The 24,173-nt window shown below is 38.9% G+C and overlaps 2 protein-coding genes across 3 annotated transcripts in view; one reads left to right on the top strand and one right to left on the bottom strand.

The window, feature by feature from the left end:
• LOC131233248 (geraniol 8-hydroxylase-like) overlaps positions 1-1,412 on the bottom strand; it is a 91,922-nt gene extending 90,510 nt beyond the window's left edge. The window contains exon 1 of the mRNA XM_058229895.1: positions 1,395-1,412. The gene's annotated coding sequence lies outside the window, so the exon portion shown is untranslated. The remainder of the gene's footprint in view (positions 1-1,394) is intronic.
• LOC131233247 (BEACH domain-containing protein C2-like) overlaps positions 1-24,173 on the top strand; it is an 84,980-nt gene that overhangs the window by 55,094 nt on the left and 5,713 nt on the right. For both annotated transcript variants that reach the window (XM_058229894.1, XM_058229893.1), the window contains exons 17-28: positions 2,721-2,869; positions 11,083-11,152; positions 11,268-11,351; positions 11,446-11,502; positions 11,631-11,699; positions 11,823-11,909; positions 11,994-12,110; positions 15,723-15,872; positions 16,085-16,169; positions 16,265-16,385; positions 16,564-16,660; positions 16,743-16,856. In XM_058229894.1, coding sequence (XP_058085877.1) covers positions 2,721-2,869; positions 11,083-11,152; positions 11,268-11,351; positions 11,446-11,502; positions 11,631-11,699; positions 11,823-11,909; positions 11,994-12,110; positions 15,723-15,872; positions 16,085-16,169; positions 16,265-16,385; positions 16,564-16,660; positions 16,743-16,856 — 1,200 coding nt within the window. The remainder of the gene's footprint in view (positions 1-2,720; positions 2,870-11,082; positions 11,153-11,267; positions 11,352-11,445; positions 11,503-11,630; positions 11,700-11,822; positions 11,910-11,993; positions 12,111-15,722; positions 15,873-16,084; positions 16,170-16,264; positions 16,386-16,563; positions 16,661-16,742; positions 16,857-24,173) is intronic.

Genomic DNA, 24,173 nt, shown 5'->3' with positions numbered 1-24,173 from the left:
TCCCAACATAAAGTTAGGGTCCCATTCTAACAGTTCCGTTGAGGTCAATAGATTGCAGTTAATTAGAACTTTCTTTATTCTTAAGACATTTTAGTGCCGTCTTCCTTCTTTCAATCTGAGTCATAAATATATCTTTTGACTTGGAGAGATACCTTACCTCAGTGCCTGGAAGTTGCAATGCTATATAGGCTTGCTTCCTTGAAAGAGGCAAATATCTCGCAGAGCTATATGGTTGTTGGGGAGAGGGTTATCTAGGCATGGTAGTTATGTTACGGCCATGTCAGCCGTTACGTAAAGGAAGGGTCACGCCTATTATGTGATATAGGAGTGAATCAGCAAGTTATGAAAATAAATGGGTCATATTGGTTAATGCCGGCATACTAGCGCCGTATAAATATAAATGGTCCTTGTTGAAAATCTTTTACTTACAATTTTTTCTCCCCCTTTTCCACTTTATTCATTTCAATGTTGAAGGAAGCTTAGAGACTAATTTTAAATTGGGAAATATTAGAAGGGGTCAACCATCGCTTTGTTTCATCTTTGCATCGCCTTTTTATTGAATTTATACATCACGGGCCAAAATCCACCAAGTCATGCTTGATTTGTGTTCAATTATGTCCTAGTTGGTCGACTTTCAATAGGTCAAGCTACGCTACTTGATAGACACCATTCTTACCAAAGAATGGCCCACTACACTATCAAATTCATGTCCAAGACTATAAAAGAATACACATTTGGGATTCTCAAATTATTTTAGAATTACTTGACCAATAACTTTTGAGACATTTTCCAAAGGGAAAAAAGAGAGAGAAAAAACCTGGTCGCTTTAGGGCATTAGGGCTATATCGTATCTGCTAACAAGTTGGCTGATATGCCGGGCACCCTTCTCTAGCCAACAAGGTAACAAGGAATGTTAAGCCCTTCAATCGAGGTCATCTTTGTCATTCAATCCATTCATGTGAGTAACGACCCTCTTCGTATGTAGCTTGCATAGATAACGTTGTATTAGGGAGCCTGTGCAATAGAGGCTCTATGGGCCCATCATGCTGACTTTTTAAAATCCACTTTGTGCTTCTGTTTCACTAGCTCATTTTAGAACATCATCACAGAGATGAGGTGGATCTAAAATTAGAGTGGGCCACAACAGTAAAAAGTGGGGCTAAGTTGCCCACTCACCCCCCCCCCCCCCCCCCCAAAAAAAAAAAAAAAAAAAAACTATCTATCCATAGAAGGAACAAAGTAATGGAGTCTTTAAATCAGAATCATTGACAAGGTTTTTGGTATGGAAAATGTTAACTTGAAGGCCTTAACGTTGGTCAAAGGTGTGGGGAGGTGATTGTAGCCCTAAGGATTAGCTATCCATAATTTTGGTGGAAAAGGAGGATTTTCATCACTTGCCTCTCTCTCTCTCAGCCTTGTGAGTAGCACTAAATAGGTAATGAGATGAGGGAAAGTAGGCTTAGATGGTTTGGCCATGTGCAATGGAGACCAAGAACTACATTGGTTAGGAGTAAGTCGGTTCAAGTTGGAGGCTCTAAAAGGGCAAGAGGAAGGTCCAAAAGGATGTGGGTGAAGGGCATAAGAAAAGACTTGCGGACTTATGCTTTATTTGAGGATATGTTCCATGATAACGTGGCATGGAAGAACATGTTTGTCCAGCTGACCTCAATTAGTTGGGATGAGTTGTCCAGCCGACCTCAATTAGTTGGGATGAGGCTTGATGATGATGATAATGATGAGTTATCATCATAAAAAAGTATGCATCTGCTGACACTAATTTTGGTATAATTTTTTTATTTTATTTTTCTTGATTCATTAATCTTCTTAGACTTTTCTAAGTTCTAGTTGGTTTATCTCCTTACATGTTTCTTCATTAATTAGACAACGAAACAAATGAGGACAAGACATAATCGGGTTCAACTTCTGTTTAGCGATGCTCAGAATTCTAACATTATTCTTTCTATCATTCTTCTTCTTCTTCTTTTTTCTTTTTTCTTTCTTTCTTCTTTCTTTCTTTCTTTCTTTCGTCTTCTTCTTCTTCTTCTTCTTCTTTTTTGTTTTTTTTCATTCTTTGATACAATCTGTTGCCAGCTTTGCGAAGCCCAAACATGTGTGAAAATGCCCTCACATTACACCCACAGGCCACCCCACTCGAGCCTGGTGTGAAAATGCCCTTATATTACATGTGCTAGTGTGGCTGACAGATGCAATAACCAAGCCATCCATTAGGTGGTTCTGATCATGTAGATGTTCTCTCCCAAAAATAAATCTGGTCCATTCAGAAGGTGGGCTGTAATGTCTGAAACAGTTGGACAATTAAAAAACTTTTGTGAAGTATTTTTCAGCCATTAATTTCTTTTTCTAAACCCTGGCCCACCTGATGATTTGATCAGCTTAAATCATGGGAAAGAGCATCTAAATAGTGGTAGGCATCTGATGAATGGGATAGATCTCGTACCAATGTGCCAGGCTGGTATGTGGTGGTGTGTGTGTTATCAGCATTGTCAGCGCATGTGTGCTTAGCAAAGCTCATCTTTTGCATCTTTTTAGTAAAATTTTTAATGAGTTGTATCTTTTGTATGTTTCTCATGCTTGATGCTTAAGGATTCACAACTTTATTTACTTGCTTAAGGAGGTTATCATATAGTTCTTGACACATACAGTACAGTTTCCAACTCCACTTCTTGTTCCTAACTGCATTGAGGAATGCCTTCTTTCAGATTACAACAAAGAGAATCAATTTCATAGTTGATGAACACATTGATGACTGTATCAAGGAGGATGGGTCAGATTCGAGTGTGCAAAACAGAGATCAAGGTAAGGATAGGAGCTGGTTGATCTCTTCTCTTCACCAAATTTTTAGCCGAAGGTGAGTTGATTACTCTTTTTCAGTCAATGTGTTACACATATTATTATATGCACCTTATTGATACCGTTTAAGCCTCTGCTTTCTATCAGTACAGATGTGAAATGTGTCTGATTGTCCCACCTTCCCATAGTTCCAACTTAGAATAGAAATTGTTGCCTTTCTTTCACCTCGACTGTCTGTTGAATGAGTCCTGTTGTTTGTATCACATCTGTTGCTTGTTCAAAGCTATGCCCCACAGGCATGCCATTTCTACAGGCATGTCTTCTGGGCAGCTAAAACACTGATTATTGTCAAAATGTTGGATGTGGGTATGACTTCCATCTTTGAAGCATCTGGAGGACATGTTCCAAGTTTGGAGGCTTGATACTAACTGGAGTTCTAGAAGTGCCATTGCTAGAGTTTGTGGAGAGCAATCTCCTCTGCTTCATTCTTTGCGCGGGTGTTGCCTTTGATGGTTTGCATGGATACATCATTTCATCACTCCTGTCAACATTTTTTAATGTTCAAAATGTCTAATTAGCTGAAAGTGTATCCTACAAAACATATTGTAGGAAAGCGTGGTTATATGGATGATCTTGCAAATAAATAAATCAATAAGACAAAATCTTGTATATAGTAGATTGAAAAGTTGTTACAGTTCTAAATTTGTTAAAGGATATAGGTAGTGACGAAAGATTGAAATGTTTATAGGATATGGGTGTCAGACTTAAACACCAATTGTCAAAAAAATGTTGGATGCAGTATCCATCTTTGAAGCCTGCAGGCGTAGGTTTGAAGTTAGTAGGCTTGATACTAGGTGGGGTATTAGAAGTGCCAGTTTTAGAAGTGTATGGGAGATATTAGGTTATTTTAGTTGGCAACGAAGTTATTCAACAAGATCGTAAGATTGAAGAAAATGTAGACAAATGGAGGAAAAGTACTGTGGTACATGTTTGTAAGAGTAAAGGAGACAAACAGAGCTACACTAACAGTTGTGGAATTAAACTCATGAGCCATAATATGAAATTTTTAGAGAGAGTGATTGACCAAAACCTAAGGCATGAGATAGATGTATCAGAAAAGCAGTTTGGTTTCATGCTAGGGAGGTCTATCACTGAAGCTATTTTCCTACTTAGACAATTGATAGAGAAATATAGGGAGAGGAGGAAGGATCTGCACATGGTCTTTATTGACTTAGAGAAAGCTTTTGATTAGGGTCTTTAGAAAGTGAATCTAGTGAGCGTTGGGAAAGAAAGGAATTTCAAGAGGATATATTGACATGAATAGGGGTTTATATGAGGGAGTAGTAACAAATATGAGGACAAGTGAGTTCCCAATTACTCTAGGCTTGCACTAGGGGTTGGCATTGAACCCATACCTTTCCGCGTTGGTTATAGACGAGTTAGCGAGGCATTGCGGGAAGAGATCCTATGATGTATGTTGTTTGCAAATGATATAATTTTGAATGACAAGAGAGAGGGCATACAAACAACTAGATTTGTGGAGGTTAGCTTTAGAATCCAAAGGATTTAAAATTAGTCGGACAAAAGCAGAGCACATGGAGTCAATTTAGTAACAATAGGAGCGGGAACGAAGAACTGGTTGAGATTGCTGACCGAGAAGTTTCCTAAAATGACCACTTTCGATATCTTGGTCATTAATTCATGAAAGTGGAGATATTGAGGAGGATTTTGCCCCTAGGATTCAAGCAGGATGGAAATGGAGATGTGCCTCTGGAGATTTATGTGATTGTCCTGTACTGCTCAAACTGAAAGGGAAATTTTATGGGACAAAATGCTTGAGCAGTTAAGGAACAACATGTTCGTAGGTTCACTGTAGCTGAAATGAGGATGTTGAGATGGATGAGTGGCAATGCAAGGAAGGATAAGAATTAGAAATAAAGGAAAGTAGACTTATATGGTTTAGTCATGTGCATTGGAGGAAATTTAGGAATAGCACCAATAGGTATTTGGATGAAGGAAAGTAGACTTAGACAGTTTGGTCATGTTCAGCGGAGACCTAGAATTGCTCCGGTTAGGAGTGAGTTGGTACAGGTTGAATGCTCTAAAAGGACAAGGGGAAGGCCCAGAATGACGTAGGTGAAGGTAGTAAGGAAAAACTTGATGACCTACTGTGGCATAACTTATGGCCCTTCATAGAGTGGAATGGTGGAAAATGATACATGTGCCAACCCAATTAGTTGGGATTAGGCTTAGATGATGATGTTGATCATCATCATCATGTTGCAGTTCTTTGGAATGATAACAACTAAGCAATGTAACATTTGTTTTTGCAGCTTGTTTTATAGGATGCTCTTTCAGCTATCCTTTAGGGTCTGGCATTTCAAGTGTTTTGTTTGTTACGAATGTAGTCTATCTCTGTGGGAAGTATTACAGCATACTAATTATACAAGTTATTCCATGTGCTCAGTATGACGTCAAAGCACCGCTAATCTCACCACATTGATTTTTTATTTTTGTTATTTTTACTATAATTTTTGCACATTTTCTTGCATTTACTAGTCAAACTTCATTTGGAACTGTTGGCGGTTTTGTGGTATATCTGGCTGGAGCGGAGCGATTGGATTTTCAACAATCTTAGCAACGATGCGTTTTGGGTGTTTAGGAAGGTCACTTGGTCAATACAGGAGTGGTATCTTCCTGGGTCCTGGGTCGGTGTAGTTTGGGTTGTGGGGTGGGTTTGTTTTTGGGTTCTTGAGCAGTTTTGTTTTTTGGTTTTCTGTTCAGAGGTGTTTGTAGAGTTTCCTTCCTTTTTTTCCCCCTTGGTCTGGGTCTGTCCAGTTTGGGTGGTGGGTTTGTATTTTCGTTGTGCTTCTCCTTTTTCTTCCTTGTTTTTCTTTCTTCTGTATATTTTTTTACTCTCTTTTGGCTGTTGGGCCTGTCTTGCTCCCAATACCCTTCTTAAATAAAACTGCCTAAATCATTCAGTCGAACTGGGATGAGAATTCATACTGAAGGGTTTTGTCCATGCTCTCGACTCGAAATATGAATTATGCAGGATTTATGGTAGAAACCAACCTTAGAGCTTTGAATGTTTTTATAGATCACTCATTTTGCCAGCTGTCCATACTTGCCAATGACTGGACATCAAATGTCAGTTCGTATGCAATGTGCTACAATCTTATATAATTGTTTCAATACCTTGTAGTGTTTGTAGGATTTTCATTTGACCTCACAAACTATTTACCTTCAGTTGATCCCACAAAATGTATACTAGACTGGTGAGAAAAGTTCTACTCAATAATTCTCTCTATGCTCTAGGTTGTCATGCTTAGTAACATGAACCAGGAGCGAGATCAAATATTAGCGTGCGGATGGAAAGCAGTAGTTCTAAAAATGTTCAGATGCCTAGGAAGCTTCTATATAAAATAATTTAATGAATTAGAAACATATAATTATCTGTAATTGAATATTTTAAACTTATTTAGGGTGCAGTTGGTTGCACCAAATGTCATGATAGTTCAAGGTTAATCAGTCTAATCTGGTGGAAAATATCATGAGATTTCATGATATTTGGTGCAAGCAGATGCACCCTTAATGATAGTTTTTATTGGAAAGTTAGAAAATATTGATTAGGAACGAGGAAAGCTACAAATTCTTGGAAATTGATTGAGGTAGAGATGGTTGCAGTCGAAAGCATAGCAGTGGTAATTGGTGACTTTGTGTCAAGAGCGGTAACAGCCGGGTGAGGAGTGGGATTCCCAATCAGTGAGGAGTGAGATTCCAATTAATAAACTGTCTGGATTTTGTGCTATTGCTGGTATCATGATATGGGTCGCCTATCATATAATTCCTCTCTAGAAGTTGTCCTTTAAACAACTTTTCCAAACCGTAACTGCTTACTAGCAGTTGTTTCTATGCATGTTAACATCTGTACATGCACCCACATGTGCTCATGTGTTTGAGATCCAGGCCATTCATCAGTGAGCCCCCACAGAATGCATAGACCCCAAAAATTTTAGGTCCATGCACCAGGTTGACTGCATGAATACACTGGGAATGGGGCACTTAGAAAAAAGATGACAAACGATCCACATCAAGAGTACATATTCCACCATATGAGTAAAAATGTCTTATTTTCAAACCAGGACACATTCAGCAAACTACCTACCTGATGAACACCTGGATCCGAACCTGGCCAGATTTGGGTCCGGTACCTCAAGTACGGTACCCAGACCTGGACCTGAATCGAACCCCCTTTGGCAGGTCTGGGTGCATGAGTACAACACCTGACTTGAACCTAACGTGTTGACTGCCCTACCTGAGTGGGACCTTTTTTTCTTTTTCTTTTTCTTTTGACGGGATAAGCTACAACATCTAGGAACATGATGATGATGATGCATAATTGCCCCTTATTGTAAGACCTTTCAGCAGCATACAATTCACACCTGTGTCTTGCCATTGGTCCCTGCAACAAGATGACCACTTTCATTCTGACCAATGCTCATTGTTTCTGCCTTGTTGGAGTTCACCAATCACCTCTTCCATGAGTCTTGGGCCCAATAGATTCCCAGCCATCCCCAATGACTACCCCTACCTTGGGTGGCTACAGATCACTTGAAAAAAAATAATAATAATAAATGGAAAACAATGATTGACTAGCTACTTTGGCATAATTGCCCCATATTACTTTGTATAGCTACATATTACCCCATGAATTACCATCAAAATTAAACTTCTAGAAACCCGCAGGAGCAAAACCCTAGCTTAGTTGGGTTTGACACTACCTCTATGATCTTCATTAACCTCCATCCACCCTTTTCATTAATCAGCATATCTAAACACCCGTGATTTTTGCGCATGCTAATGGCTGAGATGATCCTCTCACAGACCCTCTCAACAACGCTCCAGAGCTTTTTCTTATTTCAGATGGCACAACTTAGGCTCCTTCTAAATTGACCACAATGCTACAGGGAGCATCAAAGTTCAAATATTTCCTTCCCTTCAGCAATCCAAAGTCATGGTTTCATGCTGCCAACATCAACCAATTTAGGAATTGATTAGCCATTCTAAAAAAATTAAGGAAATGTGACAGCACCTAGAGTGCAAATAGGCAAATAAATTAATCATAAACTTATTTAGTCTCTCCTAAACACAGATAGCAACCATTGGCGATATTTTTGTCTATTGTTGAGTATGATTGATGGTTTAGATCTTAGCGAAGCCAACCAACCTGATAAAAGCTAATGGCCTGTTGGTTTGCCCAGTGTTGTGCATATTGATATCACACATGGCATCATACCTTTAAGAATGGGAAATATTGTAGATATGAAATAATTTCATAGCCCAAGGTATTCCATAACGGTAATGGTGGCTGTAATGGGCACCACCATCACCATTATGATATGGGCTGTAACTTCCCTTACAGCCTTTTTAATTTTTTGAAAAAGTCTGTTTCCACACCGTTACGTGACCACTATTGGGCTGTTACGGCCTTTTTTTTTTTTTTTCCTGTAACAGCCATTACGGCCTTTTCGGCCCTGTGATGTGGCCATTACATAACCATTTTTTAATACCATGTCACAGCCTCTGGGAAACTTTGGCGAAATTTTATGAAAATCGTGGGATTTTTTAGTGTAACTTCAGGAGATGTTAAAAGACTTGATTACACACTTTGCATAATAGGTCTCCTTTTCTTAAGAGGACAAACTATGGCTTTTCAGCCATAAATAATGCAATTATACCTAAAATGAGTTCATATTATTTAGATGCCATACAATACGAGCAATAAAAATACTAAAAAGAACGAAAAAATTTAACTTGTTCTCAAATCCACATGGACTAACGAGGCCGCTCAAAGTTGTCTCTAGCCCCATTGGGGCAGCCATAATATTGTTTATCCACACTGCAATATTTTGCCCAACTCATGAGGTTGTGATACTAACTCTTGAACATATCAATGGTACTCATCCTGAAAATGTGCACCAGTATGCCTTTCAGTGGATACCAAGCAGTCATGTAGCTGTCATTGTCTTTCTGAATGGCACAGGTTTCAGCTATGGCTGTGGCTGCAACTGTGGTTGGACACCTCCATACCCATATTTGCATCCTTGATACATCTGTTCATAGACATAACCTTGTCCTTTTCTTTAGGCTAATGCATGACTGAAGCCATAGTCATAGCCAGTGTTTTAAACATCGACGATATCTGCCGAGATATCCCACAATATATCTTGTATCCCACCTGTACAATACAAAACACACGGGTAGTGCCGATATATCCCACCTATTCGATCCAGTGAGCATTTTCAATTTTCGATCCATGTTTTTGCTGTAAATCATGTTAAACCAGTGTCAAATGATTAAAAATATATGATTCTTCATGTTTTCCATGAAAAATCATGGATTTGAAACTTCGGGGATAGGTCAAGTTGTGGAAATTTGAGAAAACTAAAAATTTCTCAATTTCTCACAAATCAATTACAATCTTTGTATCTAAACAAAAAATTAAACATGTATGTAACTTAATCTAGTGATTCTTCTTTTGCTGTTGAATGTATTGCTTGTGTTTCCATACATGTCTTCTTAAGTTTATAAATTTTATGAATATATTTTGAATATACTTGCTATATTAGGATCCCATACAAAGGAAACCCCTATCATGTGTACTTTTTTTTTTTTTTTTGTAATGTTTTGATTTCTAATTGTGTATTGATGTCTTTTTCAACAATCCCTGAAGTTTCATTGAAAAATTTGGCCAATTCCCAATGTTCCCATGTTTCCCAACAACAACGATACATTATGCAATACAACCGATATATACCATGCGATAACCAATATTTATCCATATCCCAAGGGTGCGATACATTACGTGATAACGATATTTAAAACATTGGTCTTAGCCATAGCCAAGTACCCTGAAGAGGAGAGTTCCAACTGCATACTCGCCAATGCGACTACAGCACTGGTCGACTATGATCCCTTTTTGGGGCCAAACGTATAAAACCTACTGATGTCCCGATGTTGAATCTGACAATTCAGAAGCACTGTGAATAGAGCAGCCCTTTGGGAGACCTTAGCTAGAACTGGGAATGAAGTAAATCTGTCAAATGGAACTATTCTTCTTCTAACATTTTGATATGCATTTAAGATTCATAGTTTATTGAGTAAGATTTTCAGTAATTAGACATTTTGTGCAATTGTTCAAATTAGCATCCCAATCTTTGATGAACTCTTTTTTATGCTGCTTGTCATTATTCCTTGGAAGTTGTCCCAACTTTTATGCAAGCCATGATTAGGATATACTTTCTAATATTTTCAATATCAGGGGTGTTATGCAGTGCTTAAGTGGCTGATTCATAAAAGTTGTGAGTGTTAGGCAAGTGAGTTTCAGTACTGCACCAAGGTCATATATGGGCAGAGTTATCCCTGTAGCTTGTGTGACTACAGTGTCATGAAACTAGAAACCTTCATAAGTGTTCATTCCTCATTCAGCTTCGTTTGATTTCTATAGAGCTACCTTGTGGTAATGACACTCAAATTGGCCTTGCAGTTCACATCATGCATCTTGCATTCTGTTACCTGCTTGTACCAGACACTGGATTGTGGCTCCCTGTAAGATATAGAAGCAGAAATACGTCAGTTTTATTCATATGGTTTCCGCCATTAACGTTCACTCCTTGAAACCCATTTGGAACAATAACAATGACCTAGAAGTATTAGGATTCATCTTTTGCCATTCTTTTAAATAGATCTTTTTTGTTCTGCGTAGACTGTAATCTATGTTAGCCTTAGTCTGTTTTGCTATTGTTGTCTGAAGGGATAGTTATTTTATTTGCATGGAAAAGCAGAACATTCCGATGCTAGTGCTAAATCTTTATGCTGAGTATGAGTGTATGATTACATCTTGCTGTGCTGGAAACCTTCTTGCATTTATGGAAAAAAAAGAAGCAGAAATTTCTGTTGCTGCTGTTGTAAGATCTATTTTCTGGCCATAATATTTGTCTCACCTTAGTGAGTGCTTGTTTGAATGGAAGAAACAGTTTTTCTCTGCTAGGATAGTGCACAGAAAACCTATTACTTTTGGCATCATTTATACACAACGGTCTGCAAGTTAACATGAAATGATTCCATTCAGGCCATGTGGGTTTCACATCAACTTCAGGAGCTTTTATGTTGCTTAAAATGTTTGATATTTGTCATAGTCTCTCTCTTGTTTTGATTTTATTTTTTGAAAGCTTTATTGTTCTTATTGATGCTGTCATAGCTTTGCAGATATCTTCTAAGAAGAAGTGCACTAGAATTGTTTATGGTCGATCGGTCAAACTTCTTCTTTGATTTCGGGGTATAATCCATGTGAAATACACACTTCTGTTTGTGTTTTGTTTCAATTTATTGACAAAAACCATGTTAACATGGCATCCATCCTTATAATTTCCTTCCATTGGTTTTTGCTGCAGAGTACTGAAGGTCGCAGAAATGCCTATCGAGCTATTGTTCAAGTGCGGCCTCCCCATTTAAATAATATCTATCTAGCAACACAGGTCAATATTTTGCAATGCTTGAACTCTAGATGTTTTAGATCTTAAAGCATTCTATCCTTGTATACATTTTCATGTAATTATTTGTTTGGCTTAGAGACCTGAGCAACTTCTTAAAAGGACTCAGCTTATGGAGCGTTGGGCTAGGTGGGAGGTAAGCAAGACTGAGTTACTTGAAGATTGTGACTTCCAAATCGCATGACTTAAAGCTCTACCTTGCCATTTTCGACAATTAAACATTTTTAAACCAAGAAGAGCTCAGTAAATTACATTTTCCTGCAGATTAGCAATTTTGAATATCTAATGCAGCTTAATACCCTTGCTGGACGTAGTTACAATGACATCACACAGGTGCATTCGCTGACGAGTTGTTTCTGATTGTTGTTTTACCAAGACACTTTTTTGTTTTTATTTTTATTTTTATTATTTTTTTATTTTTTCCATTCTTCCCCTAAGAGTCTATGTTCTCTGCAGTATCCTGTTTTTCCATGGATTCTCGCCGATTACAATTCAAAAAACTTGGATCTTGCAGCTCCCACTTCATATAGAGATCTTTCCAAGGTCACTTTAATTTTTTATTTTTCTCTCTTGGTTACTGCAACACTCCCGGTGGTTTCCTTACCCAAAATTCTTGTATGGTTGCAGCCCATCGGTGCATTAAATTCTGAAAGGCTAGAAAAGTTCCAAGAGAGATACTCAAGCTTCGATGATCCAATCATCCCAAAGTTCCATTATGGTTCACATTACTCCAGTGCTGGAACAGTAAGCGAATTCAGTTGTTGATTATTTTTTCACCTGCTTGAGATTGTTGTTACATTATACTTCTACTATACTACTCTTTTATCAATAAAAAAAATTAGGTAATCACTTTCTACTCTATATAATTTTCTCCGCAAGTTATGTTTTGGTTTTTACTTTTAGTCATAGTTGTGATGACTCCACATATTATTTGCTTGCATGATCAGGCATGTTCCACAGTTTCACGAAATAACAATTTTCAACATTCTCCAGTCACTTAAGCCATGATCATAGTAAGAAGTGAATCTAGAATAAAATATTTAAGAACTTCAACGAACTTAGGAATGGAAATGGGGAATTAGTTAGGATTGCTGACCAAGAAGTTTCCCAAAATGACCACTTCTATTTCTTGTGTCAATAATTCATGAGACTGGAAAAGATTAGGAGGATGTTGGCCATAGAATTCAATTGGGTGGAAGAAATGCAGATGTGCCTCTGGAGTTTTATGCGATTGTCGTGTACCACTCAAAATAAAAGTGAAATTTTATAGGATGGTTATAAGACCAGCCATGCTTTATGGGATAGAATGTTGGGCAGTTAAGAAACAGCATGTTCATAGGTTAAGTATAGCTAAATTGATGATGTTGAGATGGATAAATGGCAAGACAAGGAAGGGTAGAACTAGAATGAATGCATTCCAGGGAACCTAGGAGTAGCATCAATAAGTAATAAGATGAGGGAAAGTAGACTTTAGATGGTTTAGTCACGTACAATGGAGTTGAAGAACTGTGCTGGTTAGGAGGGAGTTGTTATAAGTCGAAGGCTCTAAAAGGGCAAGGGAAAGGTCCAAAAGGATGCAGGTGGAGGTGGTAAGAAAAGACTTAATGACCTATAGTCTAACTGAAGTTATGGCCCTTGATAGTGGAATGGCAGAATAAGATTCATGTAGCCAACCCCAATTAATTGGGATAAGGTTTTGATGATGATGAAGGAACCTCGTGGCCACAGGGCATATAAATGGATTTGCTCTATTTTATCCTATTTGTTTGCCCACAAGTCATATAAATGCAACTTTTTATCCGAACTCATACTTGGTCTCAACAATTAGATAATAGTAGCCTACTTCATTCAAGATACACAATGTCCCTTACATTAACCAATATTTTCAGTATCAATAGCGATCAATGCATGGCACCCATGGGATATGGAAACATGTCGAGTATCATAGGGAAATATCATATATATCACGTAATGTTTTGTTGTATTTGGGAAACATTGGGAAATTGGTCAATTTTTTCAACGAAACTTTAGGGGATGTTAAAAAAGACATCATTACACACTTGGAAATCAAAAGATCACAAAAAACAAGTTCTCTTGAAGCTTGGAAGTTGCTGTCAGGAGATCCATTTATCAAAATTGAGAATCTTTCTGATTCTACACATCCGAATCCAAGATTGCCATTTTTACTGACACCTAATTGACCGAGCATGTAGTTGAGGAATTCCCAATCTATGTAATCATACACCTTTTATATGTCCAGTTTGCAAATAATTCCCTTCCTACCTTTCTTGTGTGGCCAGCATTCATAAACACTTTCAAATTAAGGCCAACTTATTGATCTATCTTTTCTTTTTCTTTTTTTCGTTAATAACTTTTTTCTTTTTCTGAAAAATCCAATAATCTCTGCCAATTTGTAGATCACCCTCAAACATGTCCAAAGTCATTTTTGCATGAAATGGGGGAAATTTCAGATTTTTTTTTTTCTTTCCAAATCAGAGGTTGAAATCTAATAATTGAGCATATAGAATAATGGATCTCAACTTAGTTCTTGTGATTCCAAGTGATTTACAACAAAAAAGGGATTAAAATCGAAAATTCCTTGGGGGCTATTTGGATGGGAGTAAATGGAGGTAAATGAGAGGAATTGGGTGTAAAGGGAGGTAAATGGCCTTTGAGGTGTGTTTGGATGAAGTAAATGGATGGAAATGAAATGAAATGCGAGTAAATAGGCTTATAAATGAAAACCTCTATCAGAGGAGATAATTGGAAGTAAATGGGGTGAAATGCCTTTTTGGGCTCCCTTGGAGAGTTGCACAAGTAAAAAAAGGTGCCGCAACACACATCTGCCGTCTACGTGGTCCACAGATGATACTCCGAAACAATCTAACTATCAGCTACATTACTAAAATCATATCAGTAGAATGATCCAAATGGTCCAAAGGTTGGCCATCTAAATGGATGGTTAAAAATGTTGGCAAGTTGCTTGTTTTTGATCCTTACGTTTATGGGCTGCTTGAGGATCAAATTTCCTCATTTTTGGCTAAAGTATATATTTCAATGGGCTTATTACAATCATTCTATAAAAAATACATATGGACGCTAATTTGAGATAATAAAGCTGATTTGGTATATCACATATGTTTCTATGGATATATTGAAAAATTCCAATGCATTTCAATTCCTCCCATTTACTCCCATCCAAACAGAATATTTGGATTTCAAATGCATTTCATTTACTCCCATCCAAACACAACTGAGTAAGTCATTTATTCCCAATTCATTTTCCTCCAATTCCATTTTCCATTTACAAGCTCCCAAACGAGCCCATACCATTTGAAAATCGGGCCTGCACATTGTCCAATCTCAATTTCCGTGCACGAAAATTCGGTTGTTCCTCCAAAAGATGGAAGAAGATTGGTCAGTTTACCTCAGGAACAGATTAGAAACAAAAAATTCTGCGAAAAATTTTGGGGAAATTTTTTGAAAAAAAAAAAAAATGAAACTTACTGTCAGTGTCAATAGCATCAAGGATACTGACTTGGTATTGTTGATATGAGCTATCATTAAACTGCGATATTGTCAAAATATTGCATTGTGTCAACATATCACTGATACAATGCAATATTCTGAGAGATATCAACTAATACCTGGAAGTCCATAGACTTCCAGGCAGTTTTGTATCACCCATGATCAATACTGATAGTATTGGCCAATAGATATTGCAAACATTGATATTAACTACAATGTTGTAAATAGCTCATGCTTTGTAGTGTAGCTTGGCTTTCATGTTATGTGGCTCATGAAAATAGCTCAAGTCACGTGTAGCCTATGCTACATGCATATTAACCTACGCTACATGCTATGTAGCTTACAAAGTTACAGTACAGGTTACTTTTCACTAAACATTAAAATTAATCAATCTTTTCAATTATTTTGTTATATTTTTCTATTTTCAATACAAATTAATTAATGTTTTCAGCAATTTAAAATAGTATAACCAATAGGATTAATTCAATTCCATTGCTATTTCTTTATCTTTGTACTCTTATCTTTGCCTATTTTTCCTATTATTTTGGGATGTGTTTGGTTGCGTCAAATTTCACCAACCTGCAACCTTATTAAAAATCTAGAAGTAGCTTGTAGCTTATGCTACATGCTATGTAGCTTACACCTCATGACGCTACTTAAATTACACCTCACGCTTTAGAGGGGTGAACGTGATGCTATACACTATTTGCTATTTGAAACACTGATTAACTAAGATATCTGCTTGCTTGACCTCCTTGATATGATCTACTGCTAGAATATGGTGGTTCCTTGATTATACTTTTCATCTGATAGTTACTTCTTTGACAGGTTTTGTATTATCTTGTTAGGGTGGAACCATTTACCACCCTTTCAATTCATCTACAAGGTGGAAAATTTGATCATGCAGATCGGATGTTTTCAGATATAGGTGCTACTTGGAATGGTGTTCTTGAGGACATGAGTGATGTGAAAGAGTTGGTAAGAATCTTCTTAACTAATACATATATGCACTGTCATTAGTTTGGTTCGATGATGGCTTGTGGATTGTGATTAGATATCTCAAGAAGGTTGCTAGTTTCTTTTCAGTTTTATCATATTAGTTTAAATTTTACTCTTCAAAAAAAAATGATATTAGTTTAAATTTTGTATGCTAACATGGTTATTTGTTTCTTTAATTAATGCATATTTAGGTTCCTGAGCTCTTTTACCTCCCTGAAGTTCTTACAAATGAAAATTCGATTGATTTTGGCACAACACAACTTGGGGGAAAGCTCGGTATGCATGTAATTTTGTACTTGGAATCAAAGAATTGCTATATTTTTCGGAAATTGACATCCCAGATTTGATTGTCTGTTGATTTCTGATTGTAGATTCAGTAAAACTTCCTGCTTGGGCTGACAACCCTGTTGATTTCATTCACAAGCATCGCAAAGCTCTTGAAAGTGAGCATGTATCTGCACATTTGCATGAATGGATTGATCTTGTATTTGGGTAGGTCCAAATTGCCTGGACATATCATTTTAGTAGGCACACTCTCAGCTTCTTTCCCTTTATTCTACTTTGTACTGTGCTGTTTCATTCTTGCTACTGTGTAGAATAGCACAATTAAATACTAGTTCTTGTTTTGGACCATTCCCTGATGTTAACATGGGTAAATGTGACCTTTCAGATATAAGCAGCGAGGGAAGGAAGCCATTTTGTCCAATAATGTATTCTTTTACATAACATATGAAGGCACAGTTGATATTGATAAAATTTCAGACCCAGTAAGCTTCCTTTAACGTTTTGGTTGCTAGTTGGGTGATTTATTATAGTTACTTATTGTTATCCCCTGGAATGATATGAAAGGTACAACAACGTGCTATGCAAGACCAGATTGCTTACTTTGGACAAACCCCTTCTCAACTTCTGACAATCCCACACCTGAAGAGGAGGCCATTAGCAGATGCTTTGCACCTGCAGGTACTGTTTGATTTTGTTTTGGAATAAACCCAATAATCATCGTCTTTTACGGAGTAAAATTTTCAAAGTCTAACCCTACAAATGAGTTGTTTTAGTTATAAAATTGTGTGCATGAGTGTAATTAGTGTTGTATATCATCTATAGTGAGATGGCCCAATGGATGAATTTTCGGAGGACCAAAACAAATGATGATCCTGTTAGTAATACTGTTAGTTGCCTGCAAACTGTGGAAGCTAATATAGTCCAAGGATGCATGCTGTTGTCGCCCTTTGGTTCAGAAATAGATGCCATATGATGTCCAGTCCGTTCTTTTGATGGATACTGGAATTTGAAGTACTGTGGTGTCCATTAATACTAATTGGATGGTGTTTTGGCCCATATATATACCAGTACAGCTATGTACAACCAACGGCTGAATACAAGAATATATGAGCAATATATAGAAGAGGTGATGAGGACATCACGTCACGTACACCCTTACGTACATGTCAAAGGAGGAGGTGGGCCGCACCACTTTCCCTGTGGCTAGGCGAGTACCCGTGATCGTGCTAAAGACCCCACATTGGGAAGATGCACATGGGCTGCTTTACGGAGTGATGCAGACTGTTGGATCGGAGGGACGCGATGATCGGGCCATTGGATCACATGATCGGGCCATCGATTGTTGATCGTTTACATCAGTTTTAGACTTTATCATATTTTAGGATTTAGTTTTTGATTATTTTATATTTGGACACATTATGGGTGTTTTAGTGATTTTATTTAAACTAGGGCTATTTTCGTTAAAGCTCACAAGACGGAGATTTTTGTAATTTTTGAAACTTCTTGGATCTATAAAAAGAGGAGGGCGTGTGACCTCTCCCTCATTAAATTTTGTGATAAGAAAAAGAGAAAAACTCTTGCTTTCTTCTCCCATCTTCATGCGATTTGGAAGGAAGATTGGTGCGAGGCTAATCTTCATCAACGGAGGTGCGAGGTCTCCGTCTATCTCTACACCGTCTTCCTTTCTTTTTTCCCCATCCAGGTATTCTCTTCAGGTTCTTAATTCTTCCATCCCAAATCTTCTTTTTCTCCAAAATCCAACTTTCCCATACCCATCCACAAACCAAACCCTAACCACCCTAAACCCATCCTCCCACGCCACACGTATGACCGTATGACCACATGTGTGAATCCCACCTGCTTGTTTTGGATTCCCACCGTCATTATATCAAACCCCATTCTTCCATTCCCAAAACCCTAACCCTAAAATTAAAATCCCCAACTTTTCCCAAATTACACAAATCCTCATTTTCACCCTAGGTTGTATTAGGTTTCCTATTTTAAAATAGACTATATCCTATGCTAATTGGATGTCCCTACATCCATTAGATTCTAGTTTCGTTTTATTTAATGATCTTATGTTACAATGTTCGTAGCTTAGGCCAGGATTACGCATGGTTTTCTTTTGATTTTCATGATATTTGTGATGGATATATCGACGTTGTGTTTTTTGTGTTAAATATCTTAATTCGGTTATCTGATCTCACAAGTTAGTTCATACATCGGTCTTGCATCAAATTTGGTATTAGAGAACAGTTTTAGCATAGGGTAGTCTATTGTTAATCCGTCTTTGTGGTGAAAATTTTATACAGAAACCCTTTACATAAAATTTAAAAATCGTTTAGGTTTCGGGCACTCCGCCCCGAACCCCGGGTAGGGGCATGCCGCATGACCGGCTCTGTGAAGGGGACATATTTCGTTGAGTTAGTCAGCCATTTTTCTAGGTTTTGTTGAGTCCCCATATAGATCTAGGCCATATAGGATTATATGGTTTTGTGTTGCATCTAAGTTAGAGTCACATCTAGGGTTTCCTTTTAAAGTTTCCTTGTGTATGCCCACTTGTTCAGGACGTGATTTTGGTTTACATCTTAATATGAATCTAGAGCAGATTGCCAAGGCCCTTAATGCTATCAATAATTGTCTGACGACCATTGAAGCGCATAATAGAACCATTGCCACTCAATTAACTGCAACCAATGCGCGCGTCAATCAACTTAAGGCTTCCTTACAGGCAAACCCCAATACTGGGGATGACGTTCAATCTCGGGCTGGAAATTAAGTTGATAGGCGGGAGCATGATCGTGGCCAAGGCATTGGCCGTGGTCGAGCACACGTGCCACCACCACGTGAGGTGCGTTATGAGCATTATGATCCATATGCACAAGTCATGAAAGGTATGAAAGTTGATGCCCCCAGTTTTGATGGTCACTTGGACCCCAAAGCATTTTTGATTGGTTGGCAGACATGGACCACTATTTTGAGTGGTATGATATGTCTGATGCCCGTCGAGTGAGATTTGCTAAGATGAAGTTGTTGGGCTAGGCCAAACTATTTTGGACCAACATGGAGCATAAAATTGAAAGGAAATGAGGGCCCACTGTTGTGCATTGGACCGAGATGAAAGAGGTCCTTAAAGGAAAGTATTTCCCTCTTTCTTATCGCTAGAGGCTCCTAGACCAGTGGCAGGCTTTGCGTCAGGGATCCATGACCATTCTAGATTACATCGCTAAGTTTGAGGAGTACATGATGCGATGTGACATTGAGGACCCGATGGTTACATTATCTAGATTCAGGATGGGCCTCCGATTTGAGATCCAACGAGAACTTTATTCTCGTGATGTTAGTACATTAGATCAGATGTACCAAGTGGTGCAAGACTTTGAACACTACCTCAAGGCACCGGTTGGTAAGCATTATGACTCTCGGGATCCAAGTGTCAAAACTTACTCTCAAGGGACTAAGCCTAACATGGGGAATCAGTCTAGGACCCAAATTGGGTCCCAACCCAACCCTAGTGCTAGCTCTAGGGGAGGCGAGCAAACGCAATGCTTCAATTGCCATGGGATTGGTCGCTATGTGCATCAATGTCCATCAAAAGAGAGGAACAAAACCCTGGTAATTGATGATGGTGAGAAAGGAGATGAACATGGCGATCTTAAAAAAGAATTTTATCAGCCCAACATTAATGGTGCTAGTAATGAAGAAGTAGAAGGAGAAGAGACCACACCACTTGTAGTAGTCAGGTGTGCCTTAACCAATGCTAAAGAGAACGATGATTGGTGTTGAACTACGATATTTTACACTTATGTAAAATGTGGAGAGAAGAATTGCAAGGTGATCGTCGATAGTAGCAATTGTACCAATTTGGTCTCCACTAGCACTTTGTCCCGTTTGGGGTTGAAACTTGAACTGCACCCTCAGCCCTATAGAGTGTCATAGGTGGATGCATCTTCCATACTTGTTACCCAGCGATGTCTTGTGCCTGTTAATTTTAGATCCTATTCAGATTCATTGTGGTGCGATGTCTTACCTATGGACGTTGGACACATCATTTTGGGACGGCCTTGGCTATTTGACCACGATGTGACGATATATGGCTGCTCAGATGTATGTTCATTCATAAATCAAGGCAAAAAGATATCTCTAGTTCCTCTCCCACCAAAAAGCAATTTGGAGAAAAAAACTGAGGGGAAGTTGGGTAACCCAAGGGATACGAGGAAATCCCAACCTAAGTCTCTCCATGTGATCAACGCCAAGGAGTTTGAGAGAGAGATTACGGTGGATTTGATGGTGTATGCCTTAGTGACGAGATAAATTACACCTGAGGTTAGTGTAGACTGACCCCCTGAGGTGAAGCCAATTATGGATGAGTTTCACGATGTATTTCTAGAGGACTTACCAGATGAGCTTCCACCCATGAGGGACATCTAACATGCCATTGATCTTGTCCCTGGATTAACTCAACCAAACCTTCCTCATTATCGAATGAACCCTACAGAGCATGCGGAGTTGAAGAGGCAAGTAGATGAGCTCCTCAGAAAGGGTTTCATTCAGGAGAGAGTGAGTCTGTGTGCCGTGCCAGCGCTTCTCGTGCCTAAGAAAGATGGCACGTGGCATGTGTGTGGACAGTCGAGCCATCAATAAAATCATGGTCAAGTACGGTTTCCCATACAGCGTCTTGATGATATGTTAAACATGATGATGGGTGCCACAATCTTTTCGAAGATTGACCTCAAGAGCGGGTATCACCAAATACATATATGCTCAGGAGATGAGTGGAAGATAGCCTTCAAGATGAAGGATGAGCTATATGAATGGCTAGTCACGCCTTTTGGCTTGACTAACACCCTGAGCACATTTATGAGAGTGATGACATAGGTGTTGAGACCCTTTATTGGCAAGTTCCTTGAGGTGTATTTTGATGGCATTCTTATCTATGACACATCAAAGTAACAACACCTCCAACATCTGAGACAAGCTCGCAGGGTCCTCAGAACTGAAAAGCTATACGCTAACCTTAAGAAGTGTACATTTATGTCAAAGAGCGTTATCTTCTTAGGGTTCATCGTATCATCTGAGGGCATGAGTGCGGACCCCGAGAAAGTCTGTGCCATAGTTGAATGGCTTGAACCGCACAATATTTATGGGGTGCGAAGCTTTCATGGCTTGACAACTTTTTATAGGCGGTTCATTAGAGGATTTAGCTCCATTATAGCTCCCATCACGGAATGCATCAAGAAAGGGGAATTTGTATGGACTAAAGCTGCCTCTAAAGCTTTCAAGGAGATTAAGAGCAAAATGAGCGAAGCCCTTGTCATGCGCCTTCCAGACTTTTCTAAAATCTTTGAGGTCGCATGTGACGCATCTGGGGTAGGTATAGGTGGCGTGCTCAGTCGGGAAGGGTGCTCCATTGCTTATTTTAGTGAGAAGTTGAATGAGGCAAAGCAACGATATTCCACCAATGACAAAGAGTTCTATGCGGTCATCCAATCCTTGCGCCATTGGCGGCATTATTTATTACCACATGAATTTGTCTTGTTCTTTGACCACGAGACCTTACGTTACCTCAGTTCTTAGAAGAAACTAAACTCTAGGCATATTAAATGGGTCCAATTTTTCAGGAATACTCTTTCGTTCTTAAACATAAGGCTAGGGTTGAGAACAAACTTGTTGATGCCCTTAGTCGCCATGTGGCGCTTCTCCAAAGTATGAGAGTAGAAGTGATTGGGTTTGATTGGCTGAGAGGAGTATCCTACATGCACAGATTTTGGAGCTTTGTCCATGTCACTACGAGACGGTCAATCGATCGACAGTTGCGGGTTCATCATCATCAATGAGTTCCTATTTAAAGGTGACAGCCTCTGCTGTCCTCGTACCTCCCTCCGTGATTTCCTAGTTTAGGAACTTCATTCAGAGGGGTAGTTGGTCATTTGGGGAGGGACAAGACCATTGCCCTTGTGAAGGATATATTTATTGGACAAGTCTCAAGCGAGATGTAGCCAAGATTGTTGGGCAATGCAGGACTTGTCAACTAGCAAAGCAGAGGAAGCAAAATATAGGATTGTATACACCTTTGCCCATACCCTATGCTCCGTGGCAGGATATTAGTATGGATTTTGTGTTGGGCTTACCAAAGACTATCAAGAAACACGATTCCGTATTCGTGGTTGTGGACTGTTTTTCCAAAATGGCCCATTTCATTCCCTGCTCGAAAACATCAGATGCCTCCAATGTGGCTAAGCTTTTCCTTGGAGAGGTAGTGCGTTTACATGGTCTACCCAAAACCATAGTATCTAATCGTGATGTGCACTTTATGAGCTATTTTTGGAAGACACTATGGCACATGATGGGGACAAGGCTTCAATTTTCATTTGCCTATTACCCTCAGACAGACGGTCAAACTGAAGTTGTTAATAGGAGTCTTGGAAATTTGCTTAGATGTCTTGTGGGTGATCACGTCCGAACTTGGGATACCGTTTTTCCTATAGCTGAGTTAGCATACAGTAGTTCCATCAATAGGTCCATAGGCATGAGTCCATTTGAGGTTGTGCATGGCTACGAACCTAGGAAACCTGTAGATCTCATACCTATGTCTGTGTCCCTTAGGCCATTTGAGTCTGCACATGAGTTTGCACGTCATATACATGAGTTCCATAGTAAAGCCAGGAAGTGAATTAATGCAAGTAATGAAAAATATAGAGCGTTTGTTGATTCTCATCACAGGTTTCATGAATTCCAAGTGGGAGATTATGTCATGGTTCGCATAAGGCCTGAGCGGTTCCCACATGGGGCCGTTAAAAAGTTACAAGCACGTAGCGCAGGACCATACAAAATAATGCAGAAACTGGGTCCTAATGCGTATGTAGTAGACCTTCCACCTACCATGGGAATTAGTTCTACTTTTAATGTGGAAGATCTAGTACAATACAAGGGTTCTGCCACTTCACCTGTTGATCCATCCACAGACCCTCCCACGGACCGTGACCTAGTCCTAAATCCATGGCCCTTACTTAACCAATCATCAGAGCCATTACCACTTTTACCTTCCTTGCCTACTCGAAGCGAACAGATAGAAGACATACTGGATACACAAGTAGTTTCCACTCAACATGGAGGATTTCAAAAATTCCTTGTCAAGTGGAAGCATAGGCCGATCTCCGACAGTACGTGGATTACAGAGGACGAGCTACAACATTTAAATCCAGACATTTTGGAGCGCTACAGGAGTTTTAATTTGCCAGAGGCGAACTCTTCTCAGCCGAGGAGAGTTAATGAGGACATCACGTCATGTACCCCCTTACGTACGTATCAGAGGAGGCAGGCCGCACCACTTTCTCTATGGCTAGGCCAGTACCTGTGATCGTGTTGAAGACTCCATGAGCATGTGCGAGCATTTGAAAGACCCCACACTGGGAAAATGCACATGGGCTGCTTTATAGAGTGATCCAGACCGTTGGATCAGAGAGATGTGACGATCGGGCCATTGGATCGCATGGATCACATGATCGGGCCATTAAGCATTGATCGTCCACATCATTTTTAGACTTTATTATATTTTAGAATTTAGTTTTTGATTATTTTATATTCGGACACACTATGGGTGTTTTAGTTGATTTTATTTATACTAGGGTTATTTTCGTTAAAGCTCACAAGACAGGGATTTTTGTAATTTTTGAAACTTCTTGGATCTATAAAAAAAGGAGGGCGTGTGACCTCTCCCTCATTGAATTTCGTGGTTTTTTTTAAAAAAAAAATTTATTTAAAGCTCTTGCTTTCTTCTCCCATCTTCATGCGATTTGAATATACTTCCATGCGATTTGGAAGGAAGATTGGTGCGAGGCTAATCTTCATCAACGGAGGTCTCCATCTATTCCCACACCGTCTTCCTTCTTCTTCCTCGTCCAGGTATTCTCTTCTGGTTATTAATTCTTCCATCCCAAATCTTCGTTTTCTCCAGAACTCAACTTTCTCATACCCATATACAAACCAAACCCT

The sequence above is a fragment of the Magnolia sinica genome, chromosome 18 (assembly GCF_029962835.1).
Source record: "Magnolia sinica isolate HGM2019 chromosome 18, MsV1, whole genome shotgun sequence".
In the NCBI taxonomy this organism is placed as follows: Eukaryota; Viridiplantae; Streptophyta; class Magnoliopsida; order Magnoliales; family Magnoliaceae; genus Magnolia; species Magnolia sinica.
This window is presented reverse-complemented; position numbering and strand designations above follow the sequence as displayed.